This window comes from Molossus molossus, unplaced genomic scaffold (assembly GCF_014108415.1).
Source record: "Molossus molossus isolate mMolMol1 unplaced genomic scaffold, mMolMol1.p scaffold_m16_p_1, whole genome shotgun sequence".
Classification (NCBI taxonomy): Eukaryota; Metazoa; Chordata; class Mammalia; order Chiroptera; family Molossidae; genus Molossus; species Molossus molossus.
The window spans coordinates 51,182,964-51,204,788 of record NW_023425344.1 but is presented as its reverse complement, the minus strand read 5'-3'; the positions used below and the strand labels follow the sequence as shown (position 1 = coordinate 51,204,788).

The window sequence follows — 21,825 nt, the reverse complement described above, 5'->3', positions numbered from 1 at the left end:
TAGTGAAGGGAGGTGATTGTTTTTCTCCTTCCTTCTCCTTATCCTCCCCTAAATCTAGAGTGTTTATTTTTTACCAATTTTGACTAGCTCTACCTCAGAAATTCTTGTCAAAGAAGTAGGTTGACTCTCTCTCTCCTCATATATATATATATATATATATATATATATATATATATATATATGTAATTTCTAAACTTTCCCAGGAATGAAAAGTCATCCCTATCCACCCCTCTCAACTCCAAGTAACAATAACAGAAAACACCATCCTCCTTTCTAACCTAGCTTCAAATCCTGTTGTTTCTAGCTCCTAAAAAAATTTCTTGCCCTGGCCAGTGTGGCTGTTTTTTAGAATTTAGTCCGTACACCAAAATGTTGCAAGTTTGATCCTCAGTTGGGGTGTGTACAGGAGGCAGCCCATCACACCGATATTTCTTTTTCTCCTTTCCCCTCTCTCTCTAAAGGTCAATCTAAAAAAATCTCTCAAATCTTCCCTCTTTATCTCTATTGTCACCACCCTATTCAAAAAGCCTCTCAATGTAATTTTTTTTTCTTTATTGATTTGAGAGAGAGGAAGGGAGAGGGAGAGATAGAAACATCCATGACAGAGCATCAGTTGACCGCCTCCTACATGTCCCACACTGGGGATTTGCCCACAACCTGGGCATGTGCCCTGACCAGGAATCGAACTGGGGACCTTTTGGTGCATGGGTTGACACTCGACTACTGAGTCACACCTGCCGGGCTCTCAATGTAAATTTTTTGTCCAAGAGAATCTTTTATTCTCCATAATAAAAGTTTAGCATGAAAGAGTGCTGCAAGTTAGTTATTTGGGTTAAAAATAATACTTATTAACAAAATTTTAAAAACCTGGTGTTCCATAGTCATTAGTTTTAATTTACAAAACTTGCTTGTCTCTCCACATATAATCTAGACATATACAAATCTAAACATCACTTTGATATTTAGTCTGAAAACCTATTATTTTATATTCTTGAATGCATGAGGCATAGCACAGTGCCTGGAACACAAAAAACCACTTAATATGTTTGTTACATGAGTGGGTAATTATTTAAAGTTACTTTCTTTTCTCCCTCATATTCTCCCAATTTTCTCTAAGTAAAAATTAAAGCTGTTCACTTTTTAACTTTGTATGGTAACAGTTACTTTAAAAAACAACTTCTGCACTGGCCGGTTTGGCTCAGTGGTTGGAGCACTGGCCTGCAGGCCAGAGAGTCCTGGGTTCGACTCCTGCTAGGGGCATGCACCAAAAACAAAACAAAACACAACAACACAAAACAACTTCCAATTTTACTACTAGGTGTTACTTCTGATTATAATAAGCAAAGTTTCATTCTATGTATTTAGGTTTCTAATGCATTCGGATTTACACATTATGGATGATGACTTCAGCTATTTGGAAAATGAAGGCAAGAGTAAATATGGGCAGGATCCCTAACATCTTCACAAATTGTGATTTATAGTGATAATCTGTTAGGAAAGGATAACCCATTTTCCTTCTTGAAAGGGAGATTTAAGAACAAAAAACCTGCCCTGGCCAGTTTGGCTCAGCAGTTAGAGCGTCGGCCTGCGGTCCTGAGAGACCCGGGTTCGGTTCCCGCTAAGGGCGCGTGCCTCGGCTGCAGTTTGTCCCCGGCCCTGGTTGTTGTGCGGGTGGCAGCCACTCGATGTGTTCCTTTCACATCGATGTTTCTCTCTCTCTCTCTGTTCCTCTCTCTCCCTCCCACTCGTACCTGAACAAAAAATGGAAAAATGTCCTCGGGTGAGGATAAAAAACAAACAAACAAACAAAAAAAAGAACAAAAAACCTCTAGGATTTCTAAATTTTTCAGATGAGTAAGTCCCTATCTCTTTGATACTACACATCCACAGAGCCAAGCCAATCAAATTTTTTGTTATTAGCTTTGGGTGTGTGTGTGTGTGTGTGTGTGGGGGGGGGGTTGAGGAGAATACCCAGCTTTCTTTTCCCTAAAAGTAGGCCAGAGTAAACAACTCAATCTTTCAATCTTTAAATCAGTAATCTTGGACCCAGCTGGTGTGGCTCAGCGATTGAGCATCACACATGGATCAAGAGGTCACCGGTTTGATTTCTGCTCAGGGAAAATGCCCAGGTTGCAGGTTTGATCCCCAGTGAGGGGCATGCAAGAGGCAGTCAACCCATGTGTCTTTCTCATTGATGTTTCTCTCTCTCCCTCTCTCTATAGATCAATTAAAAAAAAAAAAATTGCCCTGGCCGGTTTGGCTCAGCGGTTGGAGCGTTGGCCTGCGGTCCAGAGAGACCCGGGTTCGGTTCCCGCTGTGGGCACGTACCTCGGTTGCAGTTTGTCCCCGGCCCTGGTTGGTCGTGCGGGTGGCAGCCACTCGATGTGTCCCTTCACGTCGATGTTTCTCTCTCTCTCTCTTCCTCTCTCTCCCTCCCGCTCTATCTGAACAAAAAATGGAAAAATGTCCTCGGGAGAGGAAAAAAAAAAAAAAAATCTTGGGGGAGGCAGGATAGGGAGGAGGGTGTCTGCAGTGGGGAGGAGGAGAAACATCCGTAACAAAAATAAATTAATTAATAAAAAAAAATCTTGAATACTTCAAAACAACTAATCTGTCAGTGGTTGAGCATCGACCCATGCATCAACAGGTCACCGGGTCCATTCCCAGTCAGGGCACATGACCAGGTTGTGGGCCCAATCCCCACACATGCAGGAGAGGGCTAATGGATGCTCTCTCATGGATATTTCTATCTCTTCCTCTCCCTCTCCCTTCCTCTCTCTAAAAATCAATAAAGAAAAAAAAAAAAAAGGTCTAGCAAAGAAAACATGTTTGGGGATATATGAAACAAGATTTTTAAAATGTTGATATTTTCTGAAATTCTTTAACTTCATTATACTTTTCTTTGAGATCCGTCCACAGTAAGAAGTTCAAAATTTTAGCTTTTTCTGTTTTTTACACTCAGAACTCCCTTTTGCCTATTGATCTGAGATGGCTTCTGGCCACAGGAGGAGGAAGACTGCACAACCAGTTCTTTTGCAAACCTCTGCCTGACCACTTGTTAATACACCAACTCATTAAGTGAGGCGTTCTCTTTGTTATATACATGTATAATCAACATATAAGTATTTATTTCATTTAAAAAGAAAGTTTGCCTTTCGCATATATCTCAAGTTTGGGGACTACTAAATTTCTTCAATTTATCCCAAATTTCTTCCACAAACAGCCTTTGCCCGTCACGCCACACGTTTCGGGGAGACACTACGGGTGTCCGTAGAACCGCGTTCCTGGAATGGGCTTTCTTCAGAGCAGGAAAGCCTTGGCCTTGCACACTCCAGGACTCAGTTTCCACCGGGTGGAGCGGGACGCCCCGCCCCGCCCCCCCCGCAAGCAGCCCCGCCCCGAGGGCGGAGACCGGGCGGAGCCGCGCGCTCTCCTCCGCCTCCTTCCGACTCGCCGCTGCCCCGGGTGCCGGCGGCGCATGTGCCTGGCGCCCCTCCCCGGCCCTGGATTCCACTTCCCCTCCGCTCGCGCTGCAGCCGCAGCCGCCTACAGGCCCCGCGCCGCCTCCGGAGTCCATGGCCGGGACGCGCTGGGTGCTCGGGGCGCTGCTCCGGGGCTGCGGCTGTAACTGCAGCAGCTGCCGGCGCACCGGCGCCGCCTGCCTGCCCTTCTATTCGGCCGCCGGCTCCTTCCCTTCGGGCGTCTCGGGCCGCCGCCGCCTGCTGCTGTTGCTCGGGGCCGCCGCGGCCGCCGCCTCTCAGACGCGGGGCCTCCAGACCGGGCCTGCGTCCGCCGGGAGGCTGGCGGGGCCTCCCCCTGCGGCCACGTCCGCCGCCGCCGCGGCTGCTGCCTCTTACCCGGCCCTGCGCGCCCCTCTGCTGCCGCAGTCGCTGGCGGCGGCCGCGGGCCCAGCGCGGGGCTACAGTCAGGTACGTGGGCTCCGTAAGAGGCCGCGCGCGCGACCCTTCCCCGGCCCCGCGCACGCGCACGCGGCCCCGCGCCCACGCGCCCCTGCGCCCCTCCGCGTGCGCCTCGCGTGTGAGGCCGGGCATCCTCGGCTCGCGCTGCACATTCGCCCCCACCCCCACTCCGGCCGCCCAGTCCTCCTATTGGGCCCCGGAACAAGGGACGCTCTCCCAGGCCTCGGGTTTTCTCCTTGTTTTGTTCTCTGCGTCTCTGGTCGGTTGGGCAGTGTAAGTGTGGCTGGGGGTGAATGTTGAGGCCTTGTTTCCTGCCGGCCCATGGTAGGTTTTGTGAGGCTATTGACACCCCACACCGCATCCCCGTCGCAAACCATACGCCTGCTGTGAGTTTCAAAGCCCGACTCCGCGGAGAGCTGAGAGTTTCTGTGCAGCCGAGCTCTGAGCTCGGGAGGCCCACGGATGTGAAGGTTCACGCGCCACAGTTGCGTGGGCTGGGTTCGTGGGGGAGGAGGCTCGTGCTCCACTATCTGTAGTGTCCCTGGGAAAGGCGGGCTGCCCCAGATTACTGAAGGTCACCTTCTGCGCCTCCACTTGCTCTGACAGAAGGCCCTTTAGGACCAAGGGTTGCCGCCGACAGGACGGTTTGGAGACTTATATTGGGGGAGAGGGGACATCTAGGACTGAGCCCACGATTTGGGGATCTAGGAGGGGGCCTACAGTGTCTTTTTTTTAAGTCTGTGTGCTTTAAGAACTTAGATTGCAAATATGTTGTGCCTTGTAGGAAGCTTTCTTTCAGCTTGTTGCGTGGCATCTGGGAAATGTCACCACACCTTTTTACTACCCAGCTCCTGATGCCTTGAGTCATATTTATCTTAATTCAATTGGTACTTCTCCTTGAACTCAGGGAAACTGGGAGGCTAATCAGCATGGCTGCTGTCTGCCAGTGGCTGAGCTAATTGACTTGAATCCTGGCCCAGTACTTTCTGCTGCCCTTCTCTGTAAAAGCTTGTGATGCTTATGGAATTCTGGGAAATTGGGGAATGTTACCTTTACTAAAAAACAAACTATCTTTTATAAGCCTTCGTGAACTGGCTACTCTACTTACTTTTTTCTGTGAGATTGACTATAGTGGTATCTGTTGAGCCTCTACTACTGTTATACACTGCTTACATTTGTCATTGACTTCTTACAATTATATGTAAGTCTTCATGAAAATGATGGGAACATGTAAAGGAGTGAAGTATTTTTCTCTTTAGCCCAGTAGAGTGTAAGTCACTTGACTTAAAGCCCAAATTGTCTTCTCCTGTTAATTGTAGTGCTAATTGCATTCTTATTAAATATGTATTAGACATCTGCTAGAGGTTTACATTTATCATTGACTCCATATATTTAGACATGAGTCTTCATGTAAACTGTGTGAGTACAAAGGAATCTTTTTCCTGAGCCCAGTAGATTGCAAATCTTAAAACTTGAGTTGTACACTTTGTTGTGGTTATGGTGCTTGTTGGAATCTTACTAAATTCCAACTTTTGCTTAGTTTTGTAAAATAGAGTTCTTTTTGTTTATTTCTTAAACTGAATTTATTGGGTGACACTGGTTAACAAAATTATACAGGTTTCAGGTGCATACTTCTACAACACATCTGTACACTGTATTGAGTGTTCACCACCCCAAGTCAAGTCTCCATTCATCACCATTTATTCCTCCTATACCCTCCTCCACCCCCCTACCTCCACCCCCACCCACCACTCTGCTTAAAACTACAATAGGGTTCTTTAGATATGTCTCAGGCTCCTGTTACCTCATGCAACTGCTTTTGCCTTTTATGATTTTTTTCCTTATTCAGTTGGTCTGACATACCAGTGGACAGATTAATCTTTCTAAGCATCGTGCTGTCTGGTTGATTTATGCACTTCTAAATGTCTTTTATTAACTCCCCTCTGCCTACCAGGTTAAGGAGACACATTGAGCTTAACACTCAAGTCTCTCTGCTAAATGGTACCAAGTTCCTTTTGCCAGCTTGTCTTCCTTGGCCCCTAATTGGACCCTACAGTTTAGCCAAATGGGATTATTGCTGTTTTGCAAATGGGCTTTTGTTCATACTGCTTCCACCCCCCACCTCTCAAACTGGAATACCCTTTTCTTTATATGTGGTGGTCAGAAGTCTATCTTTTCTTCAAGGTCCATATCATATCATGTCTTGATTCTTCTGTTAGTGCTCGTTTTGAATTCTTACAGTGTATCTCAGAGCACTTAAAGCATCTTGTCTTGTATGCTTGTCTTAGTCTAGATAGTAAACTTTTTGAGATGAGAGCCTAATAGTGGTTTAGTGAGTAGGAGATACATATTTGTCAGATTGAAGGGACCCCTCTTGTTCTACCTTAACAAAAACAGTAATATTAGGTGTGATTTGGGACTGAATAATTTCAAAACAAGTCCTCAATAAAATTTGTGTCCTGCCAAACCATTAGGATATACCTACTTGTTGCTTTGGGATATACAATTTAAGCCAAAACAGTATGAGTTAGATTTGTGAAGCTTACTTCTTGCCTCTGAAAAAGTAACCGTCCCTAAGAAGAACATCCGGAGCATTGGTTTGCAGAAGTAAACATTTTCTAAGTAAGTTGTCAAATATTTTTATAATTCTTCATTTCTCTTGGAAGGAATCTAAAACTACCTACCTGGAAGACCTTCCACCTCTCCCTGAGTATGAATTGCCTCCATCCAAGTTAGGAGAGGAAGTGGATGATGTTTATCTCATTCGAGCTCAAGGATTACCATGGTCGTGCACTGTTGAAGATGTGCTTAGCTTTTTTTCAGGTATAGTTTATGTATGTTTTAAATACATAATTTTGAGCAAAAGATAGTCCCGCAAAATCCAAGTTAAACTATGCTGTAAAAATCTTATTTGATGGTTGAGAATTGTCTCATCTGGTTGGTTACATGTGCATACCAAGTGACACTGTGTGTACCATTTGTGATATATACCAGGTTTAAAGACTGAATGCAACAAAAACAATTTTAAGACAACTAAAAATGTAATGCTAAGACTAAAATTAAAGAAAACCACCCTGGCCGGTTTGGCTCAGCAGTTAAAGCGTTGGCCCATGGTCCAGAGAGTCCTGGGTTCGGTTCCCGCTGAGGGCATGTACCTTGGTTGTGTTTGTCCCCGGCCCCAGTTGGAGTCATGTGAGGAGATGCTTTTCTCTCTCTTTCTTTCTCCCTTTTTCCTTCCCTCTCTATCTGAAGATAAATGCAAAAAAAAAAAAAAAGGAAAAGAAAAAGAAGAAAAGAAAACCAGTTTTCTCTGAAGTTTTAATATGTACAGATCAAAAAGCCAAACCTGTTAGTGGGAATATGGGTTAAGGGTAGCTCTTTATGTAATACATACATGTACGTTTAGAATACAAATCATTTACTAGCAAATGCATAGTTCCCTTGATGACATGTTTGGAAGGTTTACATATCTGTAGTTAATTTTTTTGTTTCTGTATCTGACTGATTTTTAATTTTCTTTTTAAGAGAGTTTTAGAAGATACTACCTTAAATGTTGAAGAAACAATGTAGCCCTGGCTGGTTTGGAGCTTTGGCCTGTAGACCAGAAAGTCCCAGGTTCAGTTCCCGCTAGGGGCATATACCAAAAAAAGAAATAAAATGTAACCAGATATAATGTAACACATTAAGTACCTTAATGTGCATAGCATTGTGTCTTCAGCGTTATAAAGCTATTTAGATCTTTCACTTGCTCCCATTATAAGAATTGTGCAGTATGGGAATGTCTCTTCATAGTAATAAAAAAGGAGAAAAGTGAGATTATGGTAGCAAAATTATTCTTACAGGAGATTTTAGAGTTCTTCTAGTTATGATTGTAACAAAGAAGACACTTATGCACAAACATAACCATAGAAGCATTGAGAAGAACTTAATACATTTTTATGTTGAGACTAGCTTTAAGTGACATTTAATGACCAGGAAATCATAATATGTTTATTTGCAGTAAATTTTGCTTATCTCTTTCACGGGGAACATTTTAGAGACTACTGCCTCATTGGCATTTGGATGGCTTCAGTGGTGGGGGTTTGTATAAAGAGTATGGTAGGCATTTTGGTTCCTGCTTTGTTTTGTTGTTGGAACATTACATTCTAGTAACTTGTATAATTGAGATAAAAGATTGATTTCTGGTTTTCATTGATTTTTTTACTCACATACTTTTAGACTGCAGAATCCGCAATGGTGAGAATGGAATACACTTCCTCTTAAATAGAGATGGGAAACGAAGGGGTGATGCTTTAATTGAAATGGAGTCAGAGCAGGATGTGCAGAAAGCCTTAGAAAAGCATCGCTTGTACATGGGACAGCGGTATGTGGAAGGTATGTGAAGTTGCCTCGTGGTTTTCAGGATTATTACATAAGACTGTACTTTCCAAGGCAGTTTCATTTGATCCTAGCAATAGTGAAGATGTTAGATGTTAGGAATACAACACCCTTTTATGGGGTGCAGAAATGAAGCACAGGGATCATCTCTATTTCTCATTTATAATATGAAGATGTTGACCAGCTTCCTCAAAAGTTGTGATGTTTAAATGAGTGATGCCTGGCACATAGTAAATATTCAATAAATGTCATTTGTTTTTTCTCTAGAGAAGTACATAAAGATGAATAAATACTAGTTTTTAAATTCTTGGATAATCCACCAAGTAGGATTTTTTTTAAAGGCTTCTTCCTTTGTTATGTGAATTCGGCTTATTGTGCTTTTGCTTTGTAGTATATGAGATAAACAATGAAGATGTGGATGCCTTAATGAAGAGCTTGCAGGTCAAATCTTCACCTGTGGTAAATGATGGTGTGGTTCGCTTGAGAGGACTTCCTTACAGTTGCAATGAGAAAGACATTGTAGACTTCTTTGCAGGTACTTTTCAGTTTTATCATGTTTGGGGCTTCATGTCTTCTCTCCCATTTTCTCCTTCTTTATCTTAGGTGAACTTTTTCCCAGATAACTGCATGCAGTTATATTAGATTCTTTAAGGGAGAACTCTTATTTCAAATTTCCAGTATTTATAGATTACATAAGTGTTTTGACCTAGCATGCTGATCTTTGGGGGATGTCAGATTTCAGCATGGTTTCATGTGGGTTTATTTTCCTATTGAGAAAAAATATCCTCTTGTAACTGTCCATATTAAGACAATAACAGTCTATATAATTTAATAGCATTATTTAATTCTTAGCAATAAAATACGCATTGTTAGTAGTGATGTTAGTCTAAATCTCTAGTTGTCCTACAAAATGGGAAAAAATAAAGAGAAAGAGAATTGTGTTTTACATGGACTGCTTGGACCCTAAACATTCTGGAAATAAAGATATATAGGTGTTACTAGTTTTTTGCTGCATAATAATTTTCTTCTAGTTAGGCCTGTATCTAGTTTTGGGACTGTCAAAACAGCTCCCAAATTTTACTAATAAAGTAAAAAATTAGTATGTGAATGAATGTGTTAATTTTAAGTATAAAAAAGCTCCTGTTAGCAGCACTAATTTGTAATAATTTTTTGGTGCCTTAGGACTGAATATAGTAGACATTACTTTTGTGATGGACTACAGAGGGAGAAGAAAGACAGGAGAAGCCTATGTGCAGTTTGAAGAACCAGAAATGGCCAACCAAGCCCTATTGAAACACAGGGAAGAAATTGGTAACCGGTGAGTAAAGCAGATACTAATGATGCAGGAGTATCATACATTGGGTCATTTTTATGAATGCACTATACTATGAGTGTCAGATGATCTAAACACAGACAAGTAGAATAGTATGATGAACTCTTTTTTAATCCTCACCTGAGGACATTTTTCCATTTTTTGTTCAGTAGAGTGGGAGGGAGAGAGAGAGAGAAACATCGACGTGAAAGGGACACATCGAGTGGCTGCCACCCACACAACCCAACCAGGGCTGGGGACAAACTGCAACCCAGTTACACACCCTTAGCGGGAACCAAACCTGGGTCTCTCTGGACCGCAGGCCGACGCTCTAACCACTGAGCAAAACTGGCCAGGGCAGTATGATGAACTGTCAAATGCCTATCACTTAGATTAACTAATTATTGATGTGTTAATTTCCTGTATCTATTATTTCAGTATGCATCTTTAAAATACATTTTCTACCCTGGCCAGGTGGCTCAGTTAGTTAAGGCTTCGTCTCATACACTAGAAGGTCGAGGTTTGATTCCCAGTCAGGGTACATATCTGGGTTGCCAGTTCAATCCCCAGTTGGGGTGCATGCAAGAAGCAGCCAGTCGATGTATGTCTCTGATGTATGTCTCTCTCTCTCACATCATTTCTTTCTCTCCCCCTCTCCCCCCACCCCCTCCCTGCTCTCTCTCCCCCTTCTCTCCTTTTCCCTCCCTCCTTCTCTAAAATCAGTTAAAAAATGCATTTTCTTACATGATCCAAATATTATCACATATGACAAAATTAGCAACAATTTATTATCTAATGCCAGTCCATAATCACATTTTCTTAATTATGCCTATGTCATTATAGTTGGGTTTTTTTGCACCAGAATCTAGACATGGCCCACACTGTATTTGATTGTAATGTCTGCAGTTCTTTTCAAGTAGAGCAAACCCCTTTCTTTATTTTTTTTTTCCTCTTTCCCTTTTTAAATGTTGTTGATTTTTTTTATCCTCACCTGAGGACATTTTTCGATACTTTGTTCAGATAGAGTAGGAGGGAGAGAGAGAGAAACATCAACGTGAAAGGGACACATCGAGTGGCTGCCACCCACACAACCCAACCAGGGCCGGGGACAAACTGCAACAAGGTACGTGCCCTTAGCGGAAACTGAACCTGGGTCTCCAGGACCGCAGCCGACGCTCTAACTGCTGAGCCAAACCAGCCAGGGCAAATGTTGATTTTTGAAGAAACTGTCAATTGTCCTGAACAGTGTCTTCAAGTACTATATTTATCTACTGCTTCCTCATGGTGTCATTAAACTTATTCCTTTGTATCCTGTGTTACTCCCTGGGAACTGGAAGTTAGAGCTAAAGTCTTGAATTGGTTCAAGTTAACATTTTGATATGGATACTCTAGATGACTCTGTATACTGTGTCACATCACCTTAGGGTGCACATAGCGATAGGTGGCTTCTCCTGTGTTTTAACTAATTTTGGAGGAGTACTCAAAAGTGTCAGATTTTATCTTTGAACACATCAAAGTTATTTTATGTAGGGATGTTAAGTCAGTGTAGAAATTTCGTCAATAAATTAAGAAGAGATTAGATGCCCACCTAATCTTCATAAGTTTAAGTAGAAATAATTTTTACAATTCACGTTTAATTACTGATTTGGAAAAGCAGTGCTGAGTAAAACAAAACTAGATCCAGAAGCTTGGATTTAATAGATAGTGTCACTGCCAAGCAGATCAGAATTGACATTTAGTTCATGTTCTCGTTGGACTCTTAGCAAAGTTCTAGAGGAAATTAGCTCCTCATGTACTGTGACTTTTAATATCTTAAATAGATATGATTAATTTTCACAAAATCAAATTTTAAGTTTTCAATAGATTGTTAACCAACTGTGAAAAACAAACACCTACCATATTTTTTGCAAACACACAACCATAGCATAGTTGTTCTCATGAAGCAAAACAAGGTAGAAAATACTATTAAAATGTATATGAAGAAAACTGTTATCTTGGGGGGATTAAATCAGTGATCTGTTCTGTTGAGAGTACTTTTACATGGGCTAATATCTATTCTTACTCCTCCCCCACACCTGTTATCTTTGGACAGCTGTTGGAAGTATATATGCATGTCTTATTTTAAATGAGTCAGTGTAAAGTTACTTTGCACCATTTGTGCCTGTTCTCTTTTGCTTTGACATAGATATATAGAGATATTTCCAAGCAGAAGGAATGAAGTTCGAACACATGTTGGTTCTCATAAGGGAAAGAAAATGGCATCTCCTACTGCTAAGTATATAACTGAGCCAGAAGTGGTCTTTGAAGAACATGAGGTAAATGAGGATAATCGACCAATGACAGCTTTTGACAGTGAGAAGGAAATAGGTAAGGACCTGCCTTTTGTTGAGACTCCTTGGGTCTATCTTGTATATTTTGTTGTTGTTTTTAATCCTCACCCAAGGATGTTTTTCCATTGCTCTTTAGAGAGTGTGGAAGGGAGAGAGTGAGCAAGAGAGACATATTGATTGGTTGCCTCCCACAGGACCCCAACCAGGGCCAGGGATCGAACCTGCAACCCTTTAGTCCAAGGGCTGATGCTCCAACTATTTAGCCAAACTGGCCAGGGCGATCTCGTATGTTTTGATATTTGTTAAAAATGCATGTATTTTTTTCTTTTTACCATGTTGTATGAAATTGTAAGACTATCAGACAGGTGACTTAAGTTAAAGATTTAATGTGTCTTTGAGTGTAGTATGTTCTTTGAATATATGCAGAAGGGCTTAATTATTTCATAAGGTTTTTAAATTTAATAATTTTATAGATTGTATATCAGAAAAGCTGGGTGGCACAAATGTAACAGGAAGTAAAATGTCAATATTTAAACTAAGGTGGGAAAAGATTTGGGTAGAGTGCAGGAATGTTGACTAAGTAAGGAGTTTGTTTGTCTCTTTATATAATTATTCCTTTGATTTCTAACCCCAAAGCAACATTTGGAATCTTTGAAGTTTGATAAATCCTTTTAAAACTGGTATCCTGGGATTATCCTGTTACTATACATTTTTATTTTTAAAAAATTTTAAATTTATTTTTATTTTTTTAGTGCTTATAATCCAGAAAGTTACTCTTTCTTTATTTTTTTTTTCATTAATCATTTTTCCTCCTCTCTTTTGTTATAGAAAGATGTTCTTTTGTAATCTGGTAATGGGTTGAGGCACTAAATTCTTATGGTTGTTTAGGTATTATTTGTAAGATGACAGAAATTTCAAATTTTTTTGGCTTTTAAAATTAAAGCCCATTCGCCCAGCCAGTGTTGCTCAGTGGTTGAGTGTCGACCCATGCACCAAGAGGTCGCTGGTTTGATCCCGGGTCAGGGCACATGCCCAGACTGGGAGTGGGGGTATATAGAAGGCAGCCAGTCCATGTTCTCTCTCATCGATGTTTCTATTTCTCTCTCCCTCTCCCTTCCTCTTTCTCTAAAACCAATAAAGAAAAAACAAAACAAAACAAAAACTGGCATTTGAAAAACATTAAAAAAGTTAAAGCCCTGGCTGGTTTGGCTCAGCGGTTAGAGCATTGGCCCGAGGACCAGTGAGTCACAGGTTCAATTCCAGTCAAGGACACGTACCTTGGTTGCGGTTCGTCCCCAGCCCTGGTCGGGTCGTGCGAGAGGCAACCACTCGATGTGGCTCTATCACATCAATATTTCTCTCTGTCTGTCTGTCTCGTTCTCTCCCTCCCTTCTTCCCTCCCACTCTGTCTGATGATAAATGGAAAAATATCCTCAGGTGAGGAATTAAGAAAAAAAATTAAAACCCTTTTTTCTTACTGATTCAAGAAGAATTGAGGATTTTGACATAAAGGTCGTATCTAATTGTAATCTGTTAATTACTCTTGAAGCTTTTATGCTCTTGACCAGCAGTTCTTAACCTTTGGGTCACGACCCCTTTGGAGGTCGAACGATCCTTTCACAGGGGTCGGCTATAACCATCAGAAAACACATATTTCTGATGGTCTTAGGAACCCAGACACTGCTCCGCTATCCATCTCCAGGCGGGTCTGCCCACATGCAGATACGCCCACATACAACATGAGGAACTGTATTAAAGGGTTGTGGCATTAGGAAGGTTGAGAACCACTGCTCTTGACAGTGCTTTTGTTCCACTTCTCAGAATTGCCTAAGGAGATGTCGGAAAAGCTTCCAGAGCCTGTTGATTTTGGAACTACATCTTCACTACATTTTGTTCACATGAGAGGATTGCCTTTCCAAGCCAATGCCCAGGACATTATAAACGTGCGTGGCAGTAAGATATCTAATCTCAGTGGGTTTAAATAAAAGTTCTAAAATTGAACTTCTGTCCATTTTGAGGAGGTAGAGAAAAAAGTACAATGTTTCTGGAGTATTGTTAGATAGTAAGATTTACATCTCCATGGCTAGGGAGGCTAGTTTTATTTTCTTAACCTCAGCAGTATGGGTTTTATTACATCTTAAGGTGAATGTATGGTGGATAAGAGGATTTTACAGATGCAAAATAGTATGATGTAGGTTTACTATTCAAATAAAGTTTGGTTTTTCTCTAAATTGGTTCAGCCTATTCAGTTTTGAGTTTAGGAAACAGGCCCAGAGGCATTTGCCATCGAGCAGTGATGCACTAGAAAGGAATTCAGCTCTCCTAAATGCCTGGAGCTTTTGTTAGACCATGTGGTTCCCTAAGTTTTTGAGAAAAATAATTTTTAAATTATTTTTATTTCATAATAGATACTATATGAAATGAATAGTAAAACAACAAAGCCCTTATTGACTTCATGAACTTGAGAATATAAACTTAAGATAGAGTTTTCAGTTAGGTAGTGGGACCTGAGAATTGTCTTTATTATAATTTCAAGAAGCCTAATAGGTATTGAAATTTTACCTAAATGAAGGTGCATAGTCTCTTTAAAGCATTACATTTTATTGCTTTGGTTTGGTTTGAAAATCACTCAGTGTGGTAGCTCTGTTTAGACAGTGTTGATAAGAAACTGGTTATCAGCTATATGTCTGATGAAAAAATGGTAAAAGTGAATTACTAAGAAATAAAGTATATGTGATGGATAGTTTTTAGAAACAGGGAAGGTTGTGTGTGGGAAGAATAATAAAAGTGGTCTTTGTTGGTATAAAAAAATGTTGAGACCCATTTATTATATAGTGTCGTACTTGTAGTTTAAGTTCTCTGTGACCGATGCTTGAAATGAACCTTGAGTTAGAAGATCAGAAAAGCCAGAAGAGTTGGTAGATGTCTAACTACTTTGTTGCTTAAAGAGATTTCCTAAAAACAAATCAATCAAAGTGTATGAATCAAAGTCTGAAAGAAAAATGCAGAACCACTAGACTTCTAGAAATTGGACTTAGTACCATTATGTTCTTTTTGGCTTCCCTTGTTTGTTGTTTAGTTTTTTGCTCCACTGAAGCCTGTTAGAATCACCATGGAATACAGTTCCAGTGGGAAGGCCACTGGAGAAGCTGATGTGCACTTCGATACCCATGAGGATGCTGTTGCAGCTATGCTCAAGGACCGGTCCCACGTTCGTAAGTGCTGCCCGTGGTTTTTCACTGTCATTTTTGATGTATGTCTTTTCTTACAAATGCCATTTTCTGTCTTGTTTTTTTTTTTTCCTAGCATATTTCCTTGGGAAAATTGTACATTGTCATTATCACTAAATGTAAAAAGGATGAGACATTATATTGTAACGAAAAGCATTTATTTGCTAATTATCCTGCATATTTCTATCCAGAGTTAGGATTTTTTAATTTTGTTTTTGGTTTTAGTAGGAATGGGCAAAGGGTTTGAGTTTCTGTCTGAACTATGAGAAAAATGGCTACACTATTATTTTTGCTTTTTCATCTTTTTGAAATGAATCTTTTTTGCCATTCTCAGACCATAGGTATATTGAATTGTTCCTGAATTCATGTCCAAAGGGAAAATAGGACTTCCAAGGACTCCAGATAATAAGGTAAATTTAAAAGGTCCAACTGTGGAAACTATTTTCAATGGATAATCATTAACTCACTAATTTATAATATGGTAGAAACTGTTCTTTTTAATAAAGATAAACTGATCATGATAATTGAAGTTATCAATATAAGGAATTAAATTCTCCTGGGAAACAATTCATTATAAGAGTATAATGGCTTTGAATATTTTCCTCATATACAGTCTTTTTTTTTTTATTCTCACCCGAGGACATTTTTCGATATTTTGTTCAGATAGAGTGGGAGGGGAAGGGAGAGAGAGAGACATCAACGTGAAAGGGACACATCGAGTGGTTGCCACTCACACAACCCAACCAGGGCCGGGGACAAACTGCAACCAAGGTAAGTGCCCTTAGCAGGAACCGAACCCAGGTCTCTCCAGACTGCGGGCCAAAGCTCTAAACGCTGAGCCAAACTGGCTAGGGCCATATACAATCTTTTTGCATCTTTCTCAACATTTACCATTCTGTGTGCCTAAAAATAACTTTCACCTTTAGTAGCAGTAAAACATACACTGGAAATGTGCTTGCATTGTTTTTATTTCTGTAAAATTTTAAACACATTTCCTCAGTTCTAAGATGTTTAAAATGATATATTTGAAACCAGGTTATGTCAGTGATATATATACACTTAATGTACCACTGTTTCTTTTCCTAAAATGGTGTTATGAAAATGGTTGTACTAAGAAGTTCTTAAGGTTAACTTATCTGTGACAGATTTACTAAATGATGTCTTGATGTCTTTTCCCTTGACTAAATGTTATGTGTTATCTTTTTTTTTTTTACCCTATAAGATCTTTATATATGTGTGTGTGTGTGGTAGGTATTTTAATCCTCACCTGAGGATATATTTTTATTGATTAGAGAGAGGGAGAGACATTGATATGAGAGAGAAACATCGATGGGTTGCCTTCTATATGTGCCCCAACCAGGGATCAAACCTGAAACCTGGGTGTGTGCCCTGACTGGGAGTCAAACTCATCACCTTTTAGTGTATGGGATGACACTCCAACCAACTGAGCCACATCTGCCAGGGCAACTCTTTTAATGTATTTTATTGTAATCATTTTTCTACACGTAGTGGTGTCTTCCTTTGAGACACTTAACCGTATTGATTTCTTGAAAACATATGGGGCATTTCTTTATAATAGTTGTCATGGGCTGTTTTTGAATGTAAAATCCCACAATCTCGTGATATTAAATGTTTACATTAGCTAAAATCCGAGTAAAATATATTCTGTGCTCCACTTTAAAAATCTCTTATCTTCTTGCCTGGCCGGTGTGGCTCAGTGGATTGAGTGTCTTCCCATGGACTGAGTGGTCCCAGTTCAATTTCTGGTCAGGGCACTGCCTGGGTTGCAGGCTCCATTCCTAGCAGGAGGCAGCTGATTGATGTTTCTCTCCCATATCAGTGTTTCTGTCTGTCTGTCCCTCCTCTCTCTCTCTCTCTGAAGAATCAATAAAAACATATATTTTTTTAATGTAAGAAAAAAAATAATCTCCTATCTTTAAACCAGGCTGGAAATACTGATGCCTAACTAATTTTCTTCACCTCAGCTTAATTGATTTGTTAGATAAGTTGCACGATATTGGAAAGAAAAAAAAAAAGGGTTGAAATTGTTATTTTAAATAGTATGGGAACATAAGTTTAACACTTTTTCATTTTCAGTAAAGGTGCAAACTTTTTTTTTTTTGCTTTCAGGATGAAGCAAGAAGCATTTCATTTGCACATCTTTCTTGGATATGGGATGTAAGATTCCAGTGTTTTAGCAGCAACCATTAGAGAAAGGATTTTGGGATTTGGGGTTAATTGCTTATAAGAAAAATTCCATAGTGGACTGTTTAGAAAGAAAAGGAAAGATTCAGTTTGGGATTAAATAAACCACAAATTTAAATTTTGTTTCAACTGTCCAGGATAGGATCTGACTTAAAAATCTGGTCTTTATTTTATGATTAAATAATTTGTTTTCATAGAGGATATATTACCCAATGTAAACACTGCATATTTTTATTCAGCCTTGTCCTTTAAAATCTTCCTCCCATTTTAAAAATTGTTTGTTTGAGAGCTCTGATAGAAAACTTCCTATGGAATAAAATACTGATTTGTTTTAATCAAATACTCACCAAAGCAAAGAAAGGTTTCAGACTTTTGAATCATTATGGTTTGGCAGAGTAGTTATAATTTTAGTTATAATTGATCACTTAGGGGTAGGAATTAAAAAAAATCTAAAACAAAAAAATAAATACCACTGGTTAATGAGTATAATGGACAACTGTTTGGCAGTTTCATATCTTTAGAAATGTTTTGCCTGTGCTACTGTATACTTTAGGAGGGAATTCTAGTCTCAACTTAAAAGTTGTCTGAACACATCCTCACCCCCCACCCCTTTTTTTGGTTTTGGGTAAACATTAGGGGTGTTAGTCTCAAAACTGTGAAGTGACATGTCAGACAGTCCCTACTGATAAGGACATTAGTGGCTTCACTTGAATTTAAACCAGCTCTAGATAGGAAAAAAAATCTAAGTCTCCTCATTTGCTTTTTCAGTGGGGTAGCACATCCCATATTTTAGAACAAGTAGGGGTGCCTTGCTTAAATAAAAATAGCATTTAATGTATAATTGTGTGAAGGGTTTATGGATAAAGCTGTACTTCTGTCACATTGTGGCAGTACCTTCTGCTTTAATATTAAACAGCTTGTTATTTAAATATTGGATCAAAATGGCTGGCTTTAAAATGTAGTTGTTAATAAACTAATTTTATGTGCACCTGTGTAGGAGAATCAAAGTCCTGTATACTTTCTTTGCCTTGTTCCTATTCTCAGGGTAACTACTGCTCTGTAGTTACCAGGAAATGCAATTATAGATCTTAAAATCAATTTAGCCCAGATTTCTGAGAGGTGATATCTGGAGAAGAGATTATGCCTTCTCTCACTCAACACATAACCATCTTTGATTACCAGCTAAGATACAAAATCACTGTACTGTAAATAGTTAATAAATGAAGGCTTGGTTCAGGCTGCAGATTACCTAAGAGTATTTATTTTGGAGTGTGTGGATAAACCAAATATATTTTTATTACATGAAGTCCTGGTATGTTGTTATAAGGGGAAATGATTAATCTTCAGTTGTTTGTCATCCTATAAGAACATGACTTAATCAACCAGCGTAACAGCTTCAGTATTATTGCTAAGATGGACATGTGGTTTCATATATGTGTACTGAGCTGTGGGAACTGGTGTCTGTATCTGTATGATCTATTAGAATGTGATCTTTTCTCTCTTCCTGTGGCAGTGTGTGTCTTGTTTGCTGTGAAAAAGTCGGTAGGGTCTTTTGGGATTCAGGTTGGTGAGGAATTAATTCATTTGCAGTTACTTTATTTTAAAGCTAGTGAGTTTCATTTGCATTCTCTGGGAAAAGAATGAGAGTAAGAACCTTACAGTGTTGTGTGGTCGGTAAGCTTGAAAAGGGTCTACTCACCACATTAGTGGCTGAGTTACCAGTAAAAAAAGGTGGCCATTCTTGGGAAGTCAACTTACGAGTTTATATGCTTTTCTGTACTCCCTTTAGCAAGTTATTGCTCATAATTTAGGCTACTAAATGAATGATTGCAGACAAGGCAAGTGTAAAAAGAATAAAATAGAATAAATAGAATAAACATAATAGAATAAAAGTGATGTTTTATTTCTAGCCAATCAAAAGACATATTTCTCTTAACACCAAATTTGACAAAACCGGGTTGTATATCATCATTTATTATTGAAATAAGTAATGACAGTGATTTTTCTCTTCTGTTTGTGTCTTTGTAATCTCCTTTGTGGTAAAGCTATCAAAAATAGCAGGATTGATATGGCCAGGTTTACCCATATCCTGCGTTACCTAACTACTTCTCAAGGAGTTGCAAGGGAGGACTCTGATAACTAACATGTAGATACCAAAGAGGAAATGACAAAGATTGTGATCTGATCTGATATACTCACTGATGACAGAGAATGAAGCAGAAACAGTATTTGTCCCTCTGTGCCTGGGTGAAGGAGGCTTCTGCCAGTTTGAAAGGGAGGTTGAGTCTTCTGTGGAGTGGAAGTCTCTTAAATCCTCAGTACATCTGCAGTATGGGGGGGGGGGGGGGCAGGAGAAAGCCACTTCTACCTACATGACATTTTGAGGCAAGTACCCTGCTTATTATTAGTCAACATGCCCTATTGGCATCCTCTGCCCTAAACTGCCCCTCAGCAGATTCTCTTTTGGGGATTTTTCTCTGGGTTACATTTTTGCATTTTACAATTTAAAACATCCCATTGTTTTCAGAGTTTCCCCTAAATTAAGTCAAAGGGTTTACATCCAGTTGGTAGGACCTGTATTATAGAACAGAATGGTATTATTTCAGCAGTAGAGGCAGCCCTAAACCTAAGTTCTGGGACTTTAAAAAATTGCTCTAATGTGGTAGGAATGGAGTTTTCCCCTGATTCAGCAGATTAGAAGATAATCTCTGAAGTTTGTATGAAGGGAATAAAGCTGCTATAAAGCTGCTATTTGTGTGTAGGATTTTATGTGTATATATTTCAACTCATTTGGGTAAATACCGAGGAGTGGGGTTGCTGGATCATATGGTAAGACTATGTTTAGTTTTTACAAGAAGCTGTTAAACTATCTTCCAAGGCGGCTGTACCATTTTGCATCCTCACCAGCAATGAGGGGGAGTTCCGGTAGCAACTCATCCTTGTCAGCATTTGGTGTTTTGAATTTTAGCTATTCTAATAAGTGAGTAGCGGTATCTCGTTTTAATTTGTAATTCCATAAGATGTGGAGCATCTTTTTATATCTTTGAATCGGCATATTGTCTTTAGTGAAGTGTGTGTTCAGATCTTTTGCCCAGTTTTTTAGTTGGGTGGTTTCCTTAATTTTAGAAAGGGGATATAAATAAGAAGGTTTTATTTGGTTCTTAAGCCTTGATGATATGAAAATAAACAGTGGGATAATTTTTTAAATTGTTAAATTTTATTTTTGAAGGAAATAATATTCTAGAGATATGAAGGGGTATATAGTTTCCCTCCCATTCTGTACTTCAGCCACTTACTTTAGGCAACCCTGTTATCACTTTCTAATGTGAACTTCCAGTGATATTTACTGTATAGGTAAGCAAATAATAATAATAAACATTTTCATTTCTTTTTAAAATATATAGCATACTATACATCCTATTCTGTACCCTTCTCCCATTTAATACATCCTAAATTCATTCGATATCAGTGTACAAAGTCTTGCCTCTTTTTTTTTTTTTTTTTAATCTTAGAGGAAGGGATAGAGAGGGACAGACACACACATTGGTCAGTTGCTTTCTACACTCACCCCGACCAGGGGTTGAACCCACAACCCGGGCATGTGCCCTGACTGGGAATCAAACTCGCCACCTTCTGCTGTACCAGATGAGGCCGTTACCAGCCAGGGCTTTCCTCAGTTTTAAAAAATGATTGTACAGAATAGATAACAAGCAGTTGAACCTGTCCCTAACTAATGAACATATGAATTGTTTCCAACCTTTTGCTATTATGATGCTGAAATGAATTATCTTGTATAAATTTTTCATTTTGTACATACATAAATTTCTCTGTAGGATAAAAGGTCAGAGTATGTGCACTTGTAATTTATATAAAATTAAATTTATATCTGTATATTTTTTCTTAGTTCGCACCAGCAGTGCAAGTGCCCATTTCCCCGTAGCCTCACTGACACAGTGTATTAGCAACTGTTCTTTGCCAGTCTGAGAAGTTAAGCATGTGCACACACACATAGGCACACATGCACACGCACACACAGAATGGTGTTCTCATTAGATAACATTTCACATTTAGAGCTTTTGGACTTCTGTTTCTGTGAATTCTCTTCATATCCTCTCCCATTTTTCTTTTATAATCCCCATCTACTTATCAAACTCAATAATTTTAAAGCAAATCCAAACCATAGTATCATTTATCTGTATTTCAGTATACATCTCTTTAAAAAGGACTTTAAAAATACCATCATTCCTGATGATACTAATTTCTTATTATGAAATATTTATCTGAAATGTCCTTTTAAGAAAAACTTTGAGTCAGGATCTAAACAGCCCACATACTGCAATTGGTTACTATGCCTCTTTTCCCCTCTGTGATGTTTTTTAATATAAATTTTTAAGCATACAGAAAAATTCAATTATAAGTATGCCTATACCAATCACCTCGATTCTACAAAG

At 39.4% G+C, this 21,825-nt stretch overlaps 1 protein-coding gene across 1 annotated transcript; it reads left to right on the top strand.

Annotated features, from left to right (window-relative positions):
• The first annotated feature begins 3,538 nt into the window (after window positions 1-3,538).
• On the top strand, window positions 3,539-20,874 carry GRSF1 (G-rich RNA sequence binding factor 1). The gene is made up of 10 exons (XM_036266509.1): window positions 3,539-3,929; window positions 6,587-6,743; window positions 8,139-8,294; window positions 8,689-8,832; window positions 9,480-9,615; window positions 11,795-11,976; window positions 13,761-13,882; window positions 15,019-15,154; window positions 15,504-15,579; window positions 17,300-20,874. The coding sequence occupies exons 1-9, from the start codon at window positions 3,576-3,578 to the stop codon at window positions 15,551-15,553; spliced, it is 1,437 nt and encodes a 478-aa protein (XP_036122402.1). The 5' UTR covers window positions 3,539-3,575; the 3' UTR covers window positions 15,554-15,579; window positions 17,300-20,874.
• Window positions 20,875-21,825: the final 951 nt, after the last annotated feature.